The sequence below is a fragment of the Lepidochelys olivacea genome (genome assembly GCF_965140295.1).
Source record: "Lepidochelys olivacea isolate rLepOli2 genome assembly, chromosome: 2".
In the NCBI taxonomy this organism is placed as follows: domain Eukaryota; kingdom Metazoa; phylum Chordata; order Testudines; family Cheloniidae; genus Lepidochelys; species Lepidochelys olivacea.
The window spans coordinates 216676448-216694108 of NC_140412.1; the positions used below are offsets into that span (position 1 = coordinate 216676448).

The following is a 17661-nucleotide window of genomic DNA, read 5'->3' on the forward strand; positions in this document are numbered from 1 at the left end:
AGTGTAGCAAAACAACAAATAATATTAAATAGATACAAAAAAATGTTGCTACCTACAGTGAACTGTAGTGTGTGTGTGTGTGGGGGGGGGAAGGAATGGCAGTGAAGATAAATAAGTATTGGCATTTTGAATGCTTAAAATTTGTCTGGTTTCAGAGTAGCAGCCGTGTTAGTCTGTATTCGCAAAAAAGAAAAGGAGGACTTGTGGCACCTTAGAGACGAACCAATTTGTTTGAGCATAAGCTTTCATGGGCTACAGCCCACTTCATCGGATGCAATTTGTTCGTCTCTAAGGTGCCACAAGTACTCCTTTTCTTTTTAAAATGTGTCTGTTGTGGTCACTCAGTCCTCATCAGCCAGCCTCAAGGGGTGGTTTGAAAGGTCAAGTAGCCATCACAGAAAAAATGTAACAAGTATATTCTCAGGATCTCTTGTCCTTTCCTTCCCCTTAAAGTGCCCATTTAAGGAGTGGTGGATGGAGTTTTACATGACAAGTGGATCTGGGGTGTTCCTCAGGAGGGCTTTACATTTTACAGCTATGTTATCTGTCCTGGCCATAGTTAAGGTATGGATCTAATATAAAATCGCTATGGACTGAACTGTGTTCCCTACATGAAAGGAAGGAGTTAACCTGTTTCATTTGATACACTTCACCCTAGCTCATAAAACTTGGAAGAAGGTGGGGTAAACTTTAATTAAAACTATAGCACAGATGCCTTCTAGTGCTCTGCCCTGGGCCTAGCTAGGACTGTACTGTAAGCAAAATAAAATGTACCTCTCAGTGGAGGCAGCAGGCTGGAGCCGTGTTCAGTGAAAGTAATTTAATTAGTGTTGATCATGACTCCAGATGATGGTGATTTGATAAGGAATAATTTAGTACTTAACAGCCTTTTACATGCACCAACTCCGTGTGGGAAGGTAAAGCAAATTGCACAAAATGAATGTGCTGCTTTCACTTGTGCTTGTGCCGGTGAGCTGGAAAACTGCCTGTTTGCCGAGGTTCAGGCTCTCAGCACTGTGATGAAATACCCAACCCGTTCTGCATGCAGGGCTGCGGTGTGGGAGTCTCTGTACTCCCGTTATTTCAAAATAAATAAGGGAAGTCATTTTTCATAACAGATTAACTCTGAGGAAGCAGTAAAGTCAAAAAGAGAAAATAGAGCAGCGTGTGGCCTTTGTGCGACTATGCAATTGTTGGCTTTTAAAATAAAAAAACCTGTTGCATTCATAGGTTAACTTGCAATAGATTCAAATCAGAACAAGTCACAGACTTAAGGTAAGAGCCAGAGATACTGGGCCTGTCAGAGGGGGAACACAGTCTCTGTGGCCAGGACAAACAGGATATGTCTACAGTGCAGTTAGACACCTGTGGCTGGTCCGTGCCAGCTGACTCAGGCTCGCAGAGTAGATGTCTGGGCAAGCTGGGCTGCAGCCTGAGCTCTGGGCCCCTCCCAGCTTGCGGGGTCCTAGAGCCTGGGCTCCAGCAAAAGCCCGAACATCTATACCTCAGTTAAACTGCCCCACAGCCCAAGTCCCATGAGCCAGAGTTAGCTGGCATGGGTTAGCCATGGGTTTTAATTGCAGTTTAATTTGCACCCTGTCCTTAACTTGGGTTAGCAACATGGGTTAAAATAGTGGTAAAGACACAGCGACTCAGCTTTTAACTTGGGTTTGCAGCTAGAGTTATATAGGGAAGCCTGGGGTTGAACTCAAGCTGCTGACTCGAGTTAAAAGCGAAGTTGCTGTGTCCTCCCTGCTATTTTAACTGGAATTAGCTAACATGGGCTAGCTAACCTGAGTTGCGAACACCCTTTTTTTGTGGTGGAGACATACGTGGAGTCTGAACCGACATGCTGACTCCTGGTGGGTGGATAGGTGGTTGTAGGAGTTGGCACAGCTGAAGATCTGATCCTGCTCTCACATGGGTGTAAATTCAGATGTAACTCTGTTGAAGTGAACGGAATTACATCAGTTTCTTCTTGTGTAAGTAACTGAGAGAAGAGTCAAGCCTTAAGAGGGGGAGAAAGTTGTATTTAAAGAAATATTGAGTTTCTTGTTGTTGTTTTTTTCATTTAAGACAGATTTGTCCGAGCTCTGTGATAGAGTGGGGAGAATTGGCAACTAATCAGGAGCTCTGGGGCCACAACTAATTTGCATATATATTTACATAAAGGGCTAGATCTTGCTCATCATAATCATACATGGAGTCTCATTTCCTCCAACTCCTCACCTGATTAATGAGAGTTAGATTTGGCCCCAAATCCTTTGATTAAAAATAAATGTACACAACTGTTGTACTTACATCATAGAAATTGTGGTTAAAGTACAGTACACCAGCAATAAAATCCTGTAGGATATCAGCATTGTTCTACCCCGCAATGACAGGGAAAGCCTGACCATGGACCACATTTTGACCTCTCATTTAAATTTTGGCGCCCTTAATTGAAGAGGTCCATTCAAACTTTCCCTTGGTTTTCCTCCAGTGCACGTTCACTTTTAAGAAGACTGCATGATCTGTTGCAATATATATTACTTTAGGAAAATGTATATGTGTGTGCACATGCTCAACAACCTCCCCACCCCCACATTTTGGAGCTATCATATGTCAAACTATCACTTTTAAGATTACATGCAAGTGAAGGAATGATGTAAAGCCTAAGGGTACATAATAATGCTCTGATGCTGCACTGACATTTGCTAATGTGGACCCCAGAATGTGTGGGGAGTCCCTCAGAAGTCACTGAAACTCCCCAGACGTACAGGGTTGTAGGAGGATCCCAATGTGATATAGGTGTCGAAAGCTGAAATTTCAACAGGATGTTCTGGTGATATCATCGACCACAAGAGTTAAGATGAAAGGTTTTAGGCATGCTAACAGAGTCCAGAGATGGAATTGTAGCCTCGCTGTGTATTGGACTGTATTTTAAAAATATTTTTTTTAAAAATTGTCTTTTAGGACTGCTCTTCTCCAACATTTTTGTACTCCCATAGCCCTATTCTGTTGCCCCTTATTGGATTAGCAAAAGGGGTTGAGGTAATTCTGAGCTGTCAATGTAGATGCAGATGAGCATCTTTTACCTTCATTTTGGCTAAGGTCGACCTTGAACTACAGAAAAGGTTGAGGTTAACAAGCTAGCCCTATCCTGACTTTGACCTCTTTGCCCAGTTTAGATAAACCTGTGCTTCTCATTCATATTCCATTTCTGTCCCATCCCTTCCTCTTGCTGCCTTTGAATACACTGGGTAAAATCCTGGTCCCATTAATGTCAATGGCAAAATTCCCATTGTCTTCAGCTGGGCCAGGATTTCAGCTAATAAATCTTTTAGTGAACTATATAAGGCTTTTTTATTGTGTACGTTTCTGACATTACTTTGTTATTATAACATCAACTCTTAAGCCTGTAATCCGCTAATTTTGTAAATTTTATTACAAGTTTTCACATATTTTGTGAGACCAAAAAAATTAGAGGTCCTGTATTTGAGGCTCATACATAAGAAATTAATTTTGCAGTAATAGGTGTGTTACTCTTTAAAGTGAACTACTATGCCTTTACAGCTGAAAGCTACCACGCTAATATTACTTAGAAGCATTTTGTGCCTGGGAAGTATTTTGCCTCTGACAACATTTACAGTAGCTAAGCCAAAAAGAAGTGGGCTGTTATTTTCCTACTAGTGAGATGGGAGCCTGGCCATCATTCTGTTAAACAATAAAAGTGCTAATAGCCAATGCAAAGGATCTCTGGTGTCTGTTTCTCAATTTGACACCCAAAGAAATGCCTGAAATGTTCATTTCTTCAACTGTGTCTATTATTACAGTGGTTTAATTAATTGTGTTTCATTAGCAGCATCTAACTTGCTTGATACTGCACACTGTTTAATGCCATGCTTGGTTTCTAACTCCATGTTTTTGTTGTTGTTTTTTCTCCTTTCCAGTGGCTTTTCATGGTCTCCCAGTGAAAATCAAGAAAGAACCCCACAGTCCATGTTCGGAACTTGGCTCTGCTTGTAGTCAAGAACAGCCATTCAAGTTCAGTTATGGGGAAAAGTGCCTGTACAATGTCAGGTAAAGCAACAAGGAGTACTTCTATAGTAGCTTCAGAAGTAGGACTGCAGATTTAAATGAGGACCGATTAAAGAGAAATAAAACCAAAATAGAGATCTTATAAAAGTTACCTCTTCAGCAGATAACACTCATGAGATAATGCATTTAGCTGAACATTGATGGAACTGTTTACAGTCCTATCAAGCACTTAATCATTTTAAAGCAATAATTTTCATTGAAATACTCGTGGCTGCACTTCTCCTCTGGATGTAGCTATAGTTTAAAAAATGGGGGAGGGAGTCTTGTTTACTGCGAGCTGTGTTGAAAGTACTTTTAAAATGCATTATGCACTTTAGGCTGAGAGAGAGCTCCTGGTAACAGGCGAGAGATTGGCAGGTCTTAGCAACACTTTAGGTATTTGACAACTTTTGCAGATGATATATGTGTGCATTCATGGACAATTACAGTGTACAAATAGTATTTTATTAGGCTTTGCAGATACTTTTATTTTTTTAGAAGGAAGTGGTCTCCCTCTGATAATCAGGATAGACAGTAAATGTTTTAATTATTTTAGGAGATAAAAATGGAGTTTGGTATCATTTCATTCTTTATGCATGTTATTTTGGTTCAGATTTTTGTCTTCCTTTTCTCCTCAAATGTTAGCAGTTGCTGGGTGTCTTATTGATGTTTTAGTCTATTTGGGAATCTTTAACCCAGTCAGCACAGAATTTTTGTTCTCATAAGTACACTACCATTATAGGTATCAGCAAAACCATCTAGATCTGCCTCTTCATGTGACAGACAGGGCACCCCTGTTGCAAACGTGATAAAACTCAGTCACAGAGGAATGATCTTGGGGATTTCTGCTTTACTTACCAAGGTGACCCTTGTTACCTATTAGGTACCCTTTTAGACCCCCTTATTGTTTTATCCCCCATAGATGCTTACTCGTGTGCTGAAACGTTGAGCAGGCAAGTAATTCCACTAACTTCAGCTGGACTAGCAGTGGTCTTGATTCAGGAAAACACTTATGCATGGGCTTAACTCTAAGCACCTGCATTAGTCCTTTCTTGAATAGGAATGGACTTGTGTACATGCTTTATTGTTTTCCAGAATCAGGAAACATGTGAATAATGTTAAGCACACGCATAAGTGTTTGCAGGATCAGTGCTTCAGTTTTGAGAGAGGAAAAAGTCCGTCAGTGGAAGCTGCTAACATCTGCGTGTGGGTAGATAAACTAACAGAGCTGTATTTTTCTGGGTCAGATTCCTTTTCTCCAGTTGCATTCTTTATTGTCTCACTCTGAGGTCTGTGCAGACCACGGAAAGCAGGGCAGGCTCTTTCTACTCTGGTCCAGCTGCCTATGCTTTGAAAATTTCTTTGTGCCTGTCTCCTGTTAGTGTCTCACTGTAACACCAAATCCTTTTAAAAATACATCTCTGCCCCACAGAGGCAAAGAACATGACCTCCATGTGTAACTGCTAGCTAACTTTTCTGTGTGCTTTTCCATGTACAGAAAAGAGAACTCCCCCAGAACTCCCCCAGGTGCTCTCAGAATAAAAGGAAGATGAATAGGATAATGTTTCTGTGGTACTACATTTTATTTGCAGAGAAATTAACTTCTCACCTTTCACCCTGCTGTTAGTGCCTATGACCAGAAGCCACAAGTTGGAATGAGGCCCTCTAACCCACCAACGCCATCCAGCACTCCAGTGTCACCGCTTCACCATGCATCCCCAAACTCAGCTCAGACTCCTAAACCCGACCGGGCTTTTCCTACTCACCTCCCTCCATCCCAGTCCATTCAAGACAACAGCTTCCCTATGGATCACAGGTAAAAAAAACAGAAAACCAATACCCTAATGACCACAATAAAAGATATTGGGTTGGCAATAAAAGATATTGGCATTGATAGTTAAGGCTGTTGTCTGATTCTGCTACCCTTCTTTGGGTTGAGTAGTACTTGACTCTGTAGCTATTCCCATTGAAATCAGTGGGACCAGGATACTAGTCAGTAATGGCTAAGAGTGGCAGAAGCATCCTTCGTAATTGCATTTCTAGAACTCCTTTATAGGGGTCTGTCAGCCTGAGATTTCTGCTGTGGAAGCTCAGATTGGCAACTACAGTGTATCAGGGCCTATTTCTGCCACCTTTACTTACCATGAGTGGTACCGTACTCCTCAAGTAATTCCACTGAAGCCAACAGAACTACCTGAGGAGTGAAGTACTACCTGGCATGGACCAGGGTATCAGAATCTGGCCCCATGCTAACAAATAAGTATGTAAGATTGTCTAATACACATCTGAATAGAAGGATGGGTATCTTCTGGAGTTGCTGTTAGAGAGTGTAGTGTCACTTTGCATACTCTTCCCTGAAAGGGTGAGTATTATTTTTTGAGAGCTTTTTGAAATACAACAGCTTATAAAAAGGAAATTAAGCTGCCAAAATAAACCATGTTCAAACAATATTAGACTGAATAAAACTCACAAAAGCTAAAAAATCCAGAATTAAAACTGAAACTGTGCCCTTAAGTCACCCTGTTCTGTTTTGCTGTTTTAGAGGTCTCCCGACAATGGATGATCTTTCTTAGCTCACTCCCCTTTGCCTAAGTTTTGCAACACATATGCTCAGGATGGAGTTTCTTATTTTTGCAACTGTCAGTTTACCTGCTTGCATGCGAGTATAAGTAAGATCTTAACCTTATTATTTGAACATGGTTTTGTTTGTTAAATAGCGTGCATACCCATAAGTACACACATGTTCAGAGTGACACATGAGCGCTTCAAAAATATATTTAAAAAAACAATCCATGTTGAAATAAAATTAAGATCTTACTCCATAGAGCATATGGGTTCAGATTCACCCCTGCTGTGCCAGGAGATGCAGTTTATATGCTCCTGCACCAGCAAGCTCAGCTGTATGCAGAGGTCCCTCGCCTCATTTCTAGGGAGAGATGGTGGTGTTTCCATTCCTGCTGCCTATTTTGGGTTCTGCTGGGGAAACTTTAAGTTCTGCATGAGACTATATGAGCCTCACTGGCAGGAGATGGAGTAAGGCGGCACTGAATCAACACATTCAGTTGCCTTCACCAAGATCCTGCCCCATCCTTCTTGGGCTGTGTTGGAACTGTGCAGGCCCTCAATAGAGGGCAGATTGTGGTTTTGATTGCAGGACATCGGGCAAGTGTATTTCTGTAAGAACACCAAACTCAGATGGCTGAGCAGGTTTGTCTGAAATTTTCTAAACATTAAATTGGTCTCTATTCAGAGAGCAAGATGGACTATTTCAGATTAACAGGTTTTTGTTTGGGAGCAACTGAAAAGGAAGGTTATAGCGGAAGCTGCATTTCAGCCTAAACATATACATTTGGAGGGCTCACATATACCTTTTCTCCAGTGTGTATAGTTTCTCATGACACTTCGCTTTATAATAGGTTTGTCACATGATGTTTTCATTATATTTACCATATGGTTTGATGCACACCCTCCTAAGGACATTTTGCATTATGCTTCCCTTCACTGAAGGAATAATTAGTGAACAACCTTTTAGCAAAGCCCCAAGTAATAAACTCAAAGAGTAAGGCTAATGTTGTGTGGCTAAAAATTCCATTCTTCTTTATTTCCAAAAAATGGTACATTTTGCTGTGGAAGGTATTTTTTCCTTTGTTTTTAATCCTGAATTTGTTTCATGGTCTCCTCCTACCATTCCTTGCTTCCCTTTCTGAACTCAGTGGTGTGTACGCAGATCTTGTAAATATTTTTGTGAGAAGAATATGGAAAGGTCTGGATTGCAGTATGATCTGTTGCATTCTGCACAGGTCTGGTAGGAGAGAGGCAGGCTTCCTTTATTAGTGTATTCAAAAAATACTGTTGTTTTAAACAAATCAGTTCTATGGTTGAATGTGATTATATGCATCTATATAAAATGTGTGTACATTTCTCTGGACCATACATTCTGTGGCTTAGGATAACAGCAGCCTCAAGAACATTCAGCTTCATACAAGGCATGAGTGTATGGGGGACAAATAGTCCTAACAAGTACCAAAAGGAATCAAATTCACTTGTATAAACAAATGGCTTGATTCCATACAAAGCTTCCAGTACAACAAGTATTATTAACTTCCTTTGAGGCTTTGCAAGTGAGCCTGTTTCTTATTTTAACTTCAAGTTGCAATTTTCTGATTCACTCCTTGACAGTTCTTAATGATAATTTCTGCTTCTTTTTTTGGCTAATGAAAAAAGGAAGAGAGGGGAAATGAATGCAGTGCCAGTCAGCCTAACTATTTCATAATATGTTTGAGTTTCTAAGTTTATTTTGTGCAGGTGTAGGTGGAATTGCAAAGCCTAATGTTACCGTGTGCCACTCCAGAGTGGAATATTCTTCAATTTTTTAAACTAATTAAAGTTCAGTCTCCATTGCTATCTTATTCTTCAGTTGTTTCTACACATGACAGTAAATATTTGGATTCATGGCAGTGTTTTGATGAAAGTTGAATAGATGTTAAAATTTGTGTTTGAAATGTGTACTTCATAAGATTTATATTGAAGAATGTATTGACCTAACGATCAAATCCTACTCTCCTTCTCCAGCCAATTTTCTCAAAGTGAGCATCTGATTTTACTTGCATGAACCGCGTCAGTTCACTCCCAAAGTACAAGAAACTGAAAAATCATTGGTTCCTGGTCGTGTATATTTTGACAGAGGGAAACTTCCATCTCTCTCTTGAAGATGGTTGTGTTAAATAACAGCTTGTCTTACTCTTTTAGGGTGTGTCCACAGTTGGAGCTGGGGGTGTAATTCTCAGCTCAGGAAGACAATTGTGTGCTTGCTGTGATCAAGCTAGTGTGCTGACAATAGTGTGGCCAGAAAAGTGCAAGCAGCGGTAGGGGCTAGCCACAGCATGTATATACCTAGGGTGTTTGATGGGCAGGGATTTGGGGCAGCTAGTCCCTCCCCATCTTGTGCTGCCGTGGCTACATTTTATTTTTAGTGCTCTAACTCAGTCAGAGCAGGGGTGAATATGTCTTCTCGAGCTGGAAATCGCACCCCCATTTCCAAGTATAGACATATCTGTGGTTGAGGGATGGCAGGACAAACAGTTTACTTCAAAAATATCCCAGTTACTGTTCTGTGGATCAGCACAGAGGCAATAGGTCCCAACTCCACCACAATTGTTCAAAACCAAGCCACCTGGGGCTGGCTGATCTCTTCCCTTTATGTAGGGGTGGGGAAGCCATGTGAAAATGTATAATTCACCAGGGAAGCATGCCACTGAGCCTCTCTTTCCTCATACCTCTGAACGTGCAGAAGCCCAACTGCTCAAATTCAGCACACATAGTTGGGGCTCTGAGGTTTTGTGAGGGGAAACATGCCAGAGCTGGGGGAGGGGAGAGCGTGGACCATGCTCCTTTCCATTCTGGTGCATTACATGGAGCACTAACTCCCCTCCATAGCTTCCACTTCCCTTGGAGAGGAAGACTGTGTACAAATGGTTGGGGGAGCAGTGAACTCTTATGAGCACCTTGTTTCGATGACAGCAGTATGAGTAGAAGGCCATCCTTGGGGCTGTGTTCTTTTTTTTTTTTGGGTGTTGTCTCCCAGTAAACCTGTTAGGTCTGTGGGATTTGCAAGGTGCACCATTCCTTTTTCCAGAGGGGTGAGAACTCCTCCCCACTGAGACAGGAATGTGACATCAAGTCTGCAAGGTGAAGCTCCTTGGTTTTTTCACCATGAGGAGACAATTGAGGCTTTTTAACTTTGTGGAATGATGCCCAGATCTTACCACTGACATCTTTATTTGTTTGGAGATGGCATCTGTAAGCAAACAGATACAACTCTCTATTCTTTCATAAGACCTGATTTGCTAAGGTGCCTTTATGCCGTGCTGGCAGCATACAGGGGCCACCCCCATGAGAGTGTCCTCTATGCAGGCCTGCCCCCTTCCTCAGCATGTGGAGAGCTGGTGTAAGGCACAGTCCCTGTTGGAATAGCAGAGGAAGTGTGTATCTTTTTAGACTGTAATCCTTCTGGGACATGGATTGTCTTTAGTCTTTTTATACAATGCCCAGCTCAGATCCTGACTGGGGCATTTGGGAAGTACCATAATATAAATATTTACTACTAATAAAATGATAGGGCTATTCTCTGCTTCCCATGTCCCATAGAGGGCCTTGGGAAGCAGAGTATAGCTGAGAGTATCCCTTGGCGGCTCTAATTTATGCTGGAAATAGGCAGGACCATAAACAGCCCCAGCGTATGGAAAATGTAAAGGCAGTTGAAACCCATCTTTCTTCTTCTGAATTCCTGTCCTGTTTTTAGAAACAGAGTAATTGAGAATTGGGCCCAGAAAATTTGAGCTCTTTTTTTATTTTTTTCTTAATTCCATCTTTTGTTGATTAAGGATAAAAATTTAAAAATTATACCTGGTTTGGGGTTTTGGTTTTTTTTTTTTTTTTACCATCTTGTCTCTTGAGTTACCAAGTCACTCTGCCATTGCACTTTTGAGTGACTTCTCTCACTTGTGTCATAGATTTCGCCGCCAGCTCTCCGAACCTTGCAATTCTTTCCCGCCTTTGCCTGCAATGTCAAGGGAAGGACGCCCAATATACCAACGCCAGATGTCTGAGCCAAACATCCCTTTCCCACCTCAAGGTTTTAAGCAGGAGTACCATGATCCAGTCTATGAACACAACGCCATGGTTGGCAATGCAGCCAATCAAAATTTCCCCCCTCCGCTGATGATTAAACAGGAACCTAGAGATTTTGCATATGATTCAGGTAGGTAAGACTTTTTTCTTTAGTTCTGTGAAAAAAATAATAAAGCCTAACAAGGGTTAGGCCAAATGGTCTTTATTCTCAGTGATGTTTAGATGCATCTGAATTCAGACTTGCTTTTTGAAGGATTTTAAACCCCTTTCGTTCATTTAGGCTTGGCAAAGTAGCCTCCTTAGATAATAATGCTGATAAAGCAGTGTAGTGAACCTTGCACTGCAATTGCCTTCTCATGTTTGGTCTGTAAAAGACTTCAGTTTATTGAGCTATCTAGAAATTAAATATGAAAGGCAGAGGAGAAACTGATGTTTTTAAACTTACGTGGGTTACCTCTGATGGGTTTTATTTGTGATATGCTATAGGTAATCACACTTTCAAAAATGGCCTCTAAATTTGTGCTCACAATTTTATGAGCACATTCATTTTTGTCTGCCAAGAATAGGGGCCTGATTCTCCTGCTACTTATGCTCCTTTATATCAGGAGTAACTCCATTAAAGTCCAATGGGGTTTACACTACTATAAAACCAGTGAGGGATACGAATTAGGCAAATCAGTGCTGACTTCTCAATTTGTGTGTAAACTGTTGTGTTTTGTGGAAGCAAATAACCTGTGGATGCCAATTTGCTGATGTAGAAGATAAATTGTTATTAATCATGTTTATTCCAGTAGTGCCTAGGGATCAACCACAAATGGGGTCCCATTGTGCCAGGCATGGGATATAGTAGCAGACAGTCCCTGCCCCGGAGAGCTTACAGTTGAAATCAGTGGTTCCCAAACTTTTTCTGTCACGCCTCCCCCTAACCCATAATGCAACCTATCCGTGCCTACCCTGAGAGCTGCGGTCAGGAGCCGTGGCTGTGGAACCACAGCCCGGGCCAGGGTTGGGAGCTGGGGCCAGGAGCGGGGCTGTGGCCAGGAGCAGAGCTGGGGCTGCTGTCGGAAGCAGGGAGTGGAGCCGTGGGCGGGGTCAGAAAGGAACGAAACTGGGGGCAGAGCGGGGCTGGGTGGCGCTACCTTCCCACCCCTCTATAGGGGCTGGCCTAGGCCCTGCTGCGCCCCTCCCCAGACGTTCCTCCACACACCCCCTAAGGGAGTGCACCCCACAGTTTGACAGCTCGGGGACCACTGGTCTAAATAGACAAGACTAACACTGGGTGGGGAAGGGGTAGAAAACACAAGCAAAGTGAATAATATGAAGACATCATGCTAGTGCCAGGATTATTTTGGTTTTTGAGGGGTGGGTGGGGATGGGGTTTATTTAGGAAGGGATTAGCTGAACTGAAAGACAAGAGAAGGGACTGGTGAGAAGGACAGCAGGTACAAAGAGGAGATGGAGATGTACGGGACAAGTGTGGAGAAACTGTGGGATGAGGCAGTTGGGGGCTAGAGCAAACAGTCAACTAGCACAAGGTAGAGACACTTTGAACTTCAAAGGATCAGATCCAGCTCTGAACTTCTCCATAATTGGGGGGTTGCTGAGATCCCTGGTTTTGGTTCTGATGTGCCTCTGTTCTTATCAGAGCAGCACGAGAGAGACTGTCTGCACAGTTAACATGGCCACGGATAATAGAGGACTTCACAAGTCCCTTACAATCTTCTAAAGCACTATTATTCAGCCTACTAAATTAAAGGGTTAAAGAAAGGCTCTTTTGTATGCATGCTTCATACTCGGCAAGGGAAAGGGATCTCCTTATTGCATACTGTTACTTTAAATCTGAGGCAGGGTTAATTTTCATTTCTGTTCCAAATTTTCTTTTTAGAGATGAAAAGTGAAATTTAATCTGAAAGAAGTGCAGTTTTTTACCTCTCTCTTTTTTTCACTGCCAGTGACAGAAATGTTCCATTTTAGAGTAATGACATTCAAGCAAAGTTGTTGTTTCGTTTGTAGATGAATAATTAGGATTTTTAAAAATGTAATAGCTGTGTAACCAGTGGTCATGAAAAATTAATCTCTTGGTATCAGAAAGTATTTTTATTGGCCTTAGAATCACTGCATTTAAGTTGACACATCTGTACACTCCATAAATTGCAGTCAACAACTGTGGGCTGTTGATATTTTGTCTTGCTGCCATCTGTTCTCTAGAAACCATCATTTTCCCATCTTTGCTAAGAGTACATTAAATAACCCCTTAGGAAACATAATGTATTTGTCACTGAATCATTGATTTCATTTTTCACCTATGGATGTTGAGGGGAGCAAATGCCATAGTGGAAAATCTTTTTTGCATGATATTTCCTTGCAGCTCAAATAAGAATACTGAAACATATTTAAAAAGTTCATTGCAATTCACTGAAGATGTTCCTTTTGGGATGTTTTTAAAGGAGCCTCATAAAAGTTCATTGCTTTTGTGCACTATACTTTTATACATTGTGGAAATCTGGTGAATGAAAAGCATTATTATGGAATGATTATAACTCTATTAAAACATGACATTAATTATGACATGGGAAATGGCAGACCAATTAGTTGTAATTATAATTGCAGGTATGCAATTTCTATTGCAGAATGTTTGAGATAATGGAAAGAGGGGGGAAAAAAAGAAAAATGTCAACAGAGCAGAAGCTCTTTACCCTTCCCCCTCCCCCCCTTCTCCTCTCCCCCTGCTCCTCCTCCTCTTGGAAAATACAGTTTCTCGCATATGTTGAATTGCAGCAGAAAATTAAGTCTAAATCTTCTGGCTGTCACTTAATAGATGTATATAATATTGTACATTTTATACAGCACCTTTTAACTCAAAGAGTAAGACCCTTAGCTGGTATAAGTTGTCACGGCTCTGTTGAAGTCAAAGGAGCTATGACAATTTTGTTATGACAATTTACATCCGCTGAGACTCTGCCCCAGTGTGCTTTAGAAGCTGTATATGTGTGTGTGTATATATATATATAGGCATCTCAATGGGTTCTGTTGTGTGCTTGTCCCTTTTTAAAACCAAGCATGTATATAAGTACTCAAATATAGATGGAGGAGTCTAGCCGCCGATGTCCGTTTTTTGAAAACTTGGCCTTATTATTTCTAGGTAGTTTCCATCAGGGCATGACCCTGTTCTTATCTTATGAAATATGACAACAGCACAGCCTAAGTGGTATACCAGGAGGTACACTGAATATGACCACAATTGTGCCTACGTATGTGTGCAGTATTAAATATCTGCTTTTAAAATGATTCCTTTTACAATTCCAAAATAATATAAATTTCACCTTCTACTCCCAGTGAATTATTCAAAGAAAACAAATAAGTGTGAGCACGGTTCATTCTGTCATGCTGCCTGCTATGCTGATGCCATACAAAATGTATTCTTATTAAGGTTGCCTGACACTTACCCTTATAAGACAATGTCTTTATTTCTCCATAGCTTTGCCAAACTTTAACTGTTTGGGTTGCAATTTTCAATATCGGGTGTCTTCCTCAGGCTGAATGTTTCAGCTAAAACAGTTCCACCATTTCTGAGAGAGAAAGCTAGTGAAAAATACATTGTTTTGGCCATGTTAAAAAAAAATCTGGCAATCTTTTATTTGAAAAGCTCTAGTGCTTCCATGCTGTGGAGCAGGGAGTTTCAATTTGTCAGGGGTGGCCTTTGAGTCACGGATGTGCCTTTGCCATCCAAGTGAAAATATGCCCAAAGCTGGCCACGTTATAAGCTTTTGAAAAACCACAGTTTATATCTCAATGGAGACATCTTAGATTTTAGCACTTAAATTCCCCAAAGATTTTGTTAGCACTGGGCATGCAGCAGCCTGGAGCAACCCTGCACTTGCAGCGTTGGGCAGCTGTTGGCCAGGTTGGGTGCAAGTACTGGAACTGAGAGCAGGGAACCTATCTTTCATGTGCTCTCAATGACTCCTTTGGGCCCAGGCAGTGTGGAGGAGGAAGCTGTCTGATTCATACACAGAGGGGATAAGAGCTGGACCTGCAAAGTGTGTGTGACCGAGGGGGGGAGAGGGCGGAGAATAGGACTAGATGACCTCCTGAGGTCCCTTCCAACTCTGATGGTCTATGACCTCTATGAATAGGATAGGGAGATGATTGGGATAAGGAAGCAGTAAGAGACAGGGACTGGGATGTGGAGTGGGGATGGACTGGGTGGGCTAGGGGACTGGGATTAGATGTCCAAGTCAGGGGCAGTGACTGGGTCTGGAAGCCTGAGGGAGACTGGGACTGGCTGAGCAAAGAGATGGGGAGTGAGAACCAATGTGTTGAGGCAAAGAGGTGAGAGGAGTAGGGGAGACAGATCTGATGAGGCTGTAGGGGGAGAACAGGGACTGGCTGGGCAAAGAACTGGGACAAGGAGCCATGGAGAGGCAGAGATTGGATGAGTATCCTGGAGAAGGAGATTGGGACTGGGAGCCAATGGGGACAGGAAGCGAGGTTGTGGGTGGCGGGGAACTGGAAGCCATTGTAGGGGAGAGAGATGGATTGGATGAGTGTCTGGAGAAGGGAGGGAATGGGACTGGGATGAGAAGCTTGAGGGCTGGAGACTGAGACTGGCTAGATGAGGAGAATGGGATTGAGACAAAGAGCCAGCGGCTGGTCAGAGATAGGAGTGGAATAGGGACAGGGTGGAGGTAGCAGGGCAGAAGGGGCAACCTTAATTCTGACATGTCCTAACTTTTTGAGTGCTTGACTTTACAACCTGAATGTTCTTTTAACTTAGTTTTTTGTGCCAGGCTACAGTGTTATATGTGTGTGTTTAAAGATAGAATGGGAACAAAATAAAACCTTTTAGACATCCTCCCCGTCCCCCCAAATAGTGTTTAAGTGTCACTGTCATTTTTAAAAGACTTAGGTCAATGTGAGTGAAACGAAAAAGATTCCTTCCCATGCTTTGTTCAGCATTTGTGGCCATCACTGGGGAAGGGGAGAGGGCTGGTGACATTGTTTAAATTTGGAGGTCTGCTGAGCCACACTGGTAGAGATGCTGAATTAAATTTTGAAGCAAAATGTATTTGTTGGGGACTTATTTTATTGTCTAGGTTTTTTTTAACTTATTTGGGGAAGAAATAATAATTTTATGTGTTTCTACTGTATGGTTGTTTTTTAAATTGGGTTAGATTTTGGTCTGTGAACACTTTGGAGATGAAGACAGAAGCGAAGGAGAGAAATCCAATTGTCAATCTAAGCCAGTGCAGGATTGTTCCCTACAAGATATTCTCAATTGCTTTGTGCAGACTAGTTTTTAAGTGACACAACTGTTGGGATTTCTACTACTTCCCTAAATGATATTGTTGATTTCCATCAATAATCATCTAAATTTATAGATAAGTGCTCCAATAACACTTTTCTTACTTCACCTATTAGACTTTGATTTGAGGATATTTACTGTGTATATTCTGACATGTGACGTTGGCAGTTTGTGTTTTAATGGTTTTATCATAGAATCATAGAATATCAGGGTTGGAAGGGACCTCAGGAGGTCATCTAGTCCAACCCCTGCTCAAAGCAGGACCGATCCCCAATTAAATCAAAAGCTTTAACTTTTTGAATCTTAAGTATTTTGAATCTTAATGATAGTAAATGTTGTTTACTGTCATTAAATAATTTATTATCTGACACACACACCCCGCCCCCCATGATTGCCACACCTCACCTTCATATTTTCGCACCACTGTGAAAATTTAAATGGATAAAAATCGGGGAAAAATGTTTAAAAATAAATATTGATACTATCCATCAAAATTATAAAAAAATAAAAATTGAATTCTGCCAAGCCTAACTATATACGTGTTAAATATTATTACTACTGTTGTTTTCATTCCCTTCGGAAATTATTCCATAGTCTAACAGACTTCACAGTTAATAAATATTTCTTAATAATGGGCTTAAATTTTCTTTTGTTCAATTTCATTCCATTGCTGCAAGTTATACCTCCTTGAATCATATTAAACAATTCCTTGGTATTAACAAACCACCTCTAAGTCTTTGTAGGCAATTTGCATGTATTCTCCTAGTCTGTCTGTGTTTCTAGTTGTTGAAATCTTGCCTTATAAATCCTCTAGCTCTTAATCCTGCTTTTCCTCAAATATGCTATGATTTCCCTCCTTCTGTTATTATGCTGCGCACAACTCTGCAATATTTTCTGCATAGTCTCACCAGTGTTCCATAAAGTGGAAGTAATACTTTCCTAGAATGTGATGTAATGCTTCTGAATGTGCAGCTCAAAATTATGTCCTTTCTAATCACCGTACTGTTGTGCAACAACATATATAATGTTCAGTTCACGACCATGGCTCCAGGTGAAATGCTGGCCCCAGTGGAGTTTTGCCACCAGGATTTCACCCGATATATTTTCCAGCATTGCTGCTTTTCTCCCCAGTGTCTTCCTGGAATACATGACCATGGTTAAAATACCTGACACTCTTGCTTCAGGAGCTCGTCTTTGCTGTGTTGCTTAAGTAAATGAGCTTGGGTTTCATTCTCCTACTTAAATGCTCTGTGTAGAACTTGCTCCTAAAACAATGAGTGCCCATATCCTCAGTCGGATGTGTACAACAGTGGAAAATAATGTGATGACCTAATTGAGGTGCAGGAAATACTTGGACTTGTTGAGAGGTCATTGTTAAAGCAGCAGATTTACTGTCTCACTTGCTTTCTGGGTAGCTATTTTCCTCTAAATATTTGCTATTTCTGTCTTTCAAAAGCTAGGAGCTAATCTTACTAAGTTATTCCTACTCTTTCTTCATAAAATAAGGTAAATCTCAGCAACATATTTCTCTCCTGTGTACAGCAAAATATCAAATGTGTATTTTTTTCATTTCAAAGCAGACAACAAAAATCTCAAAAGTTGTCCTCTGGCTGCTGTTTTTCAAAGAAATGGATAAATATCCTCTAAATCTACAGTTACAGTAAGTG

At 41.2% G+C, this 17661-nt stretch overlaps 1 protein-coding gene across 4 annotated transcripts in view; it reads left to right on the plus strand.

Moving 5' to 3' along the window:
• The window catches only part of ETV1 (ETS variant transcription factor 1), a 73987-nt gene that overhangs the window by 33332 nt on the left and 22994 nt on the right, over positions 1 to 17661 (plus strand). For all 4 annotated transcript variants that reach the window (XM_084620504.1, XM_084620506.1, XM_084620505.1 and 1 more), the window contains 3 exons: positions 3933 to 4062; positions 5687 to 5875; positions 10572 to 10819. In XM_084620504.1, the coding sequence (XP_084476630.1) occupies positions 3933 to 4062; positions 5687 to 5875; positions 10572 to 10819 (567 nt within the window). The remainder of the gene's footprint in view (positions 1 to 3932; positions 4063 to 5686; positions 5876 to 10571; positions 10820 to 17661) is intronic.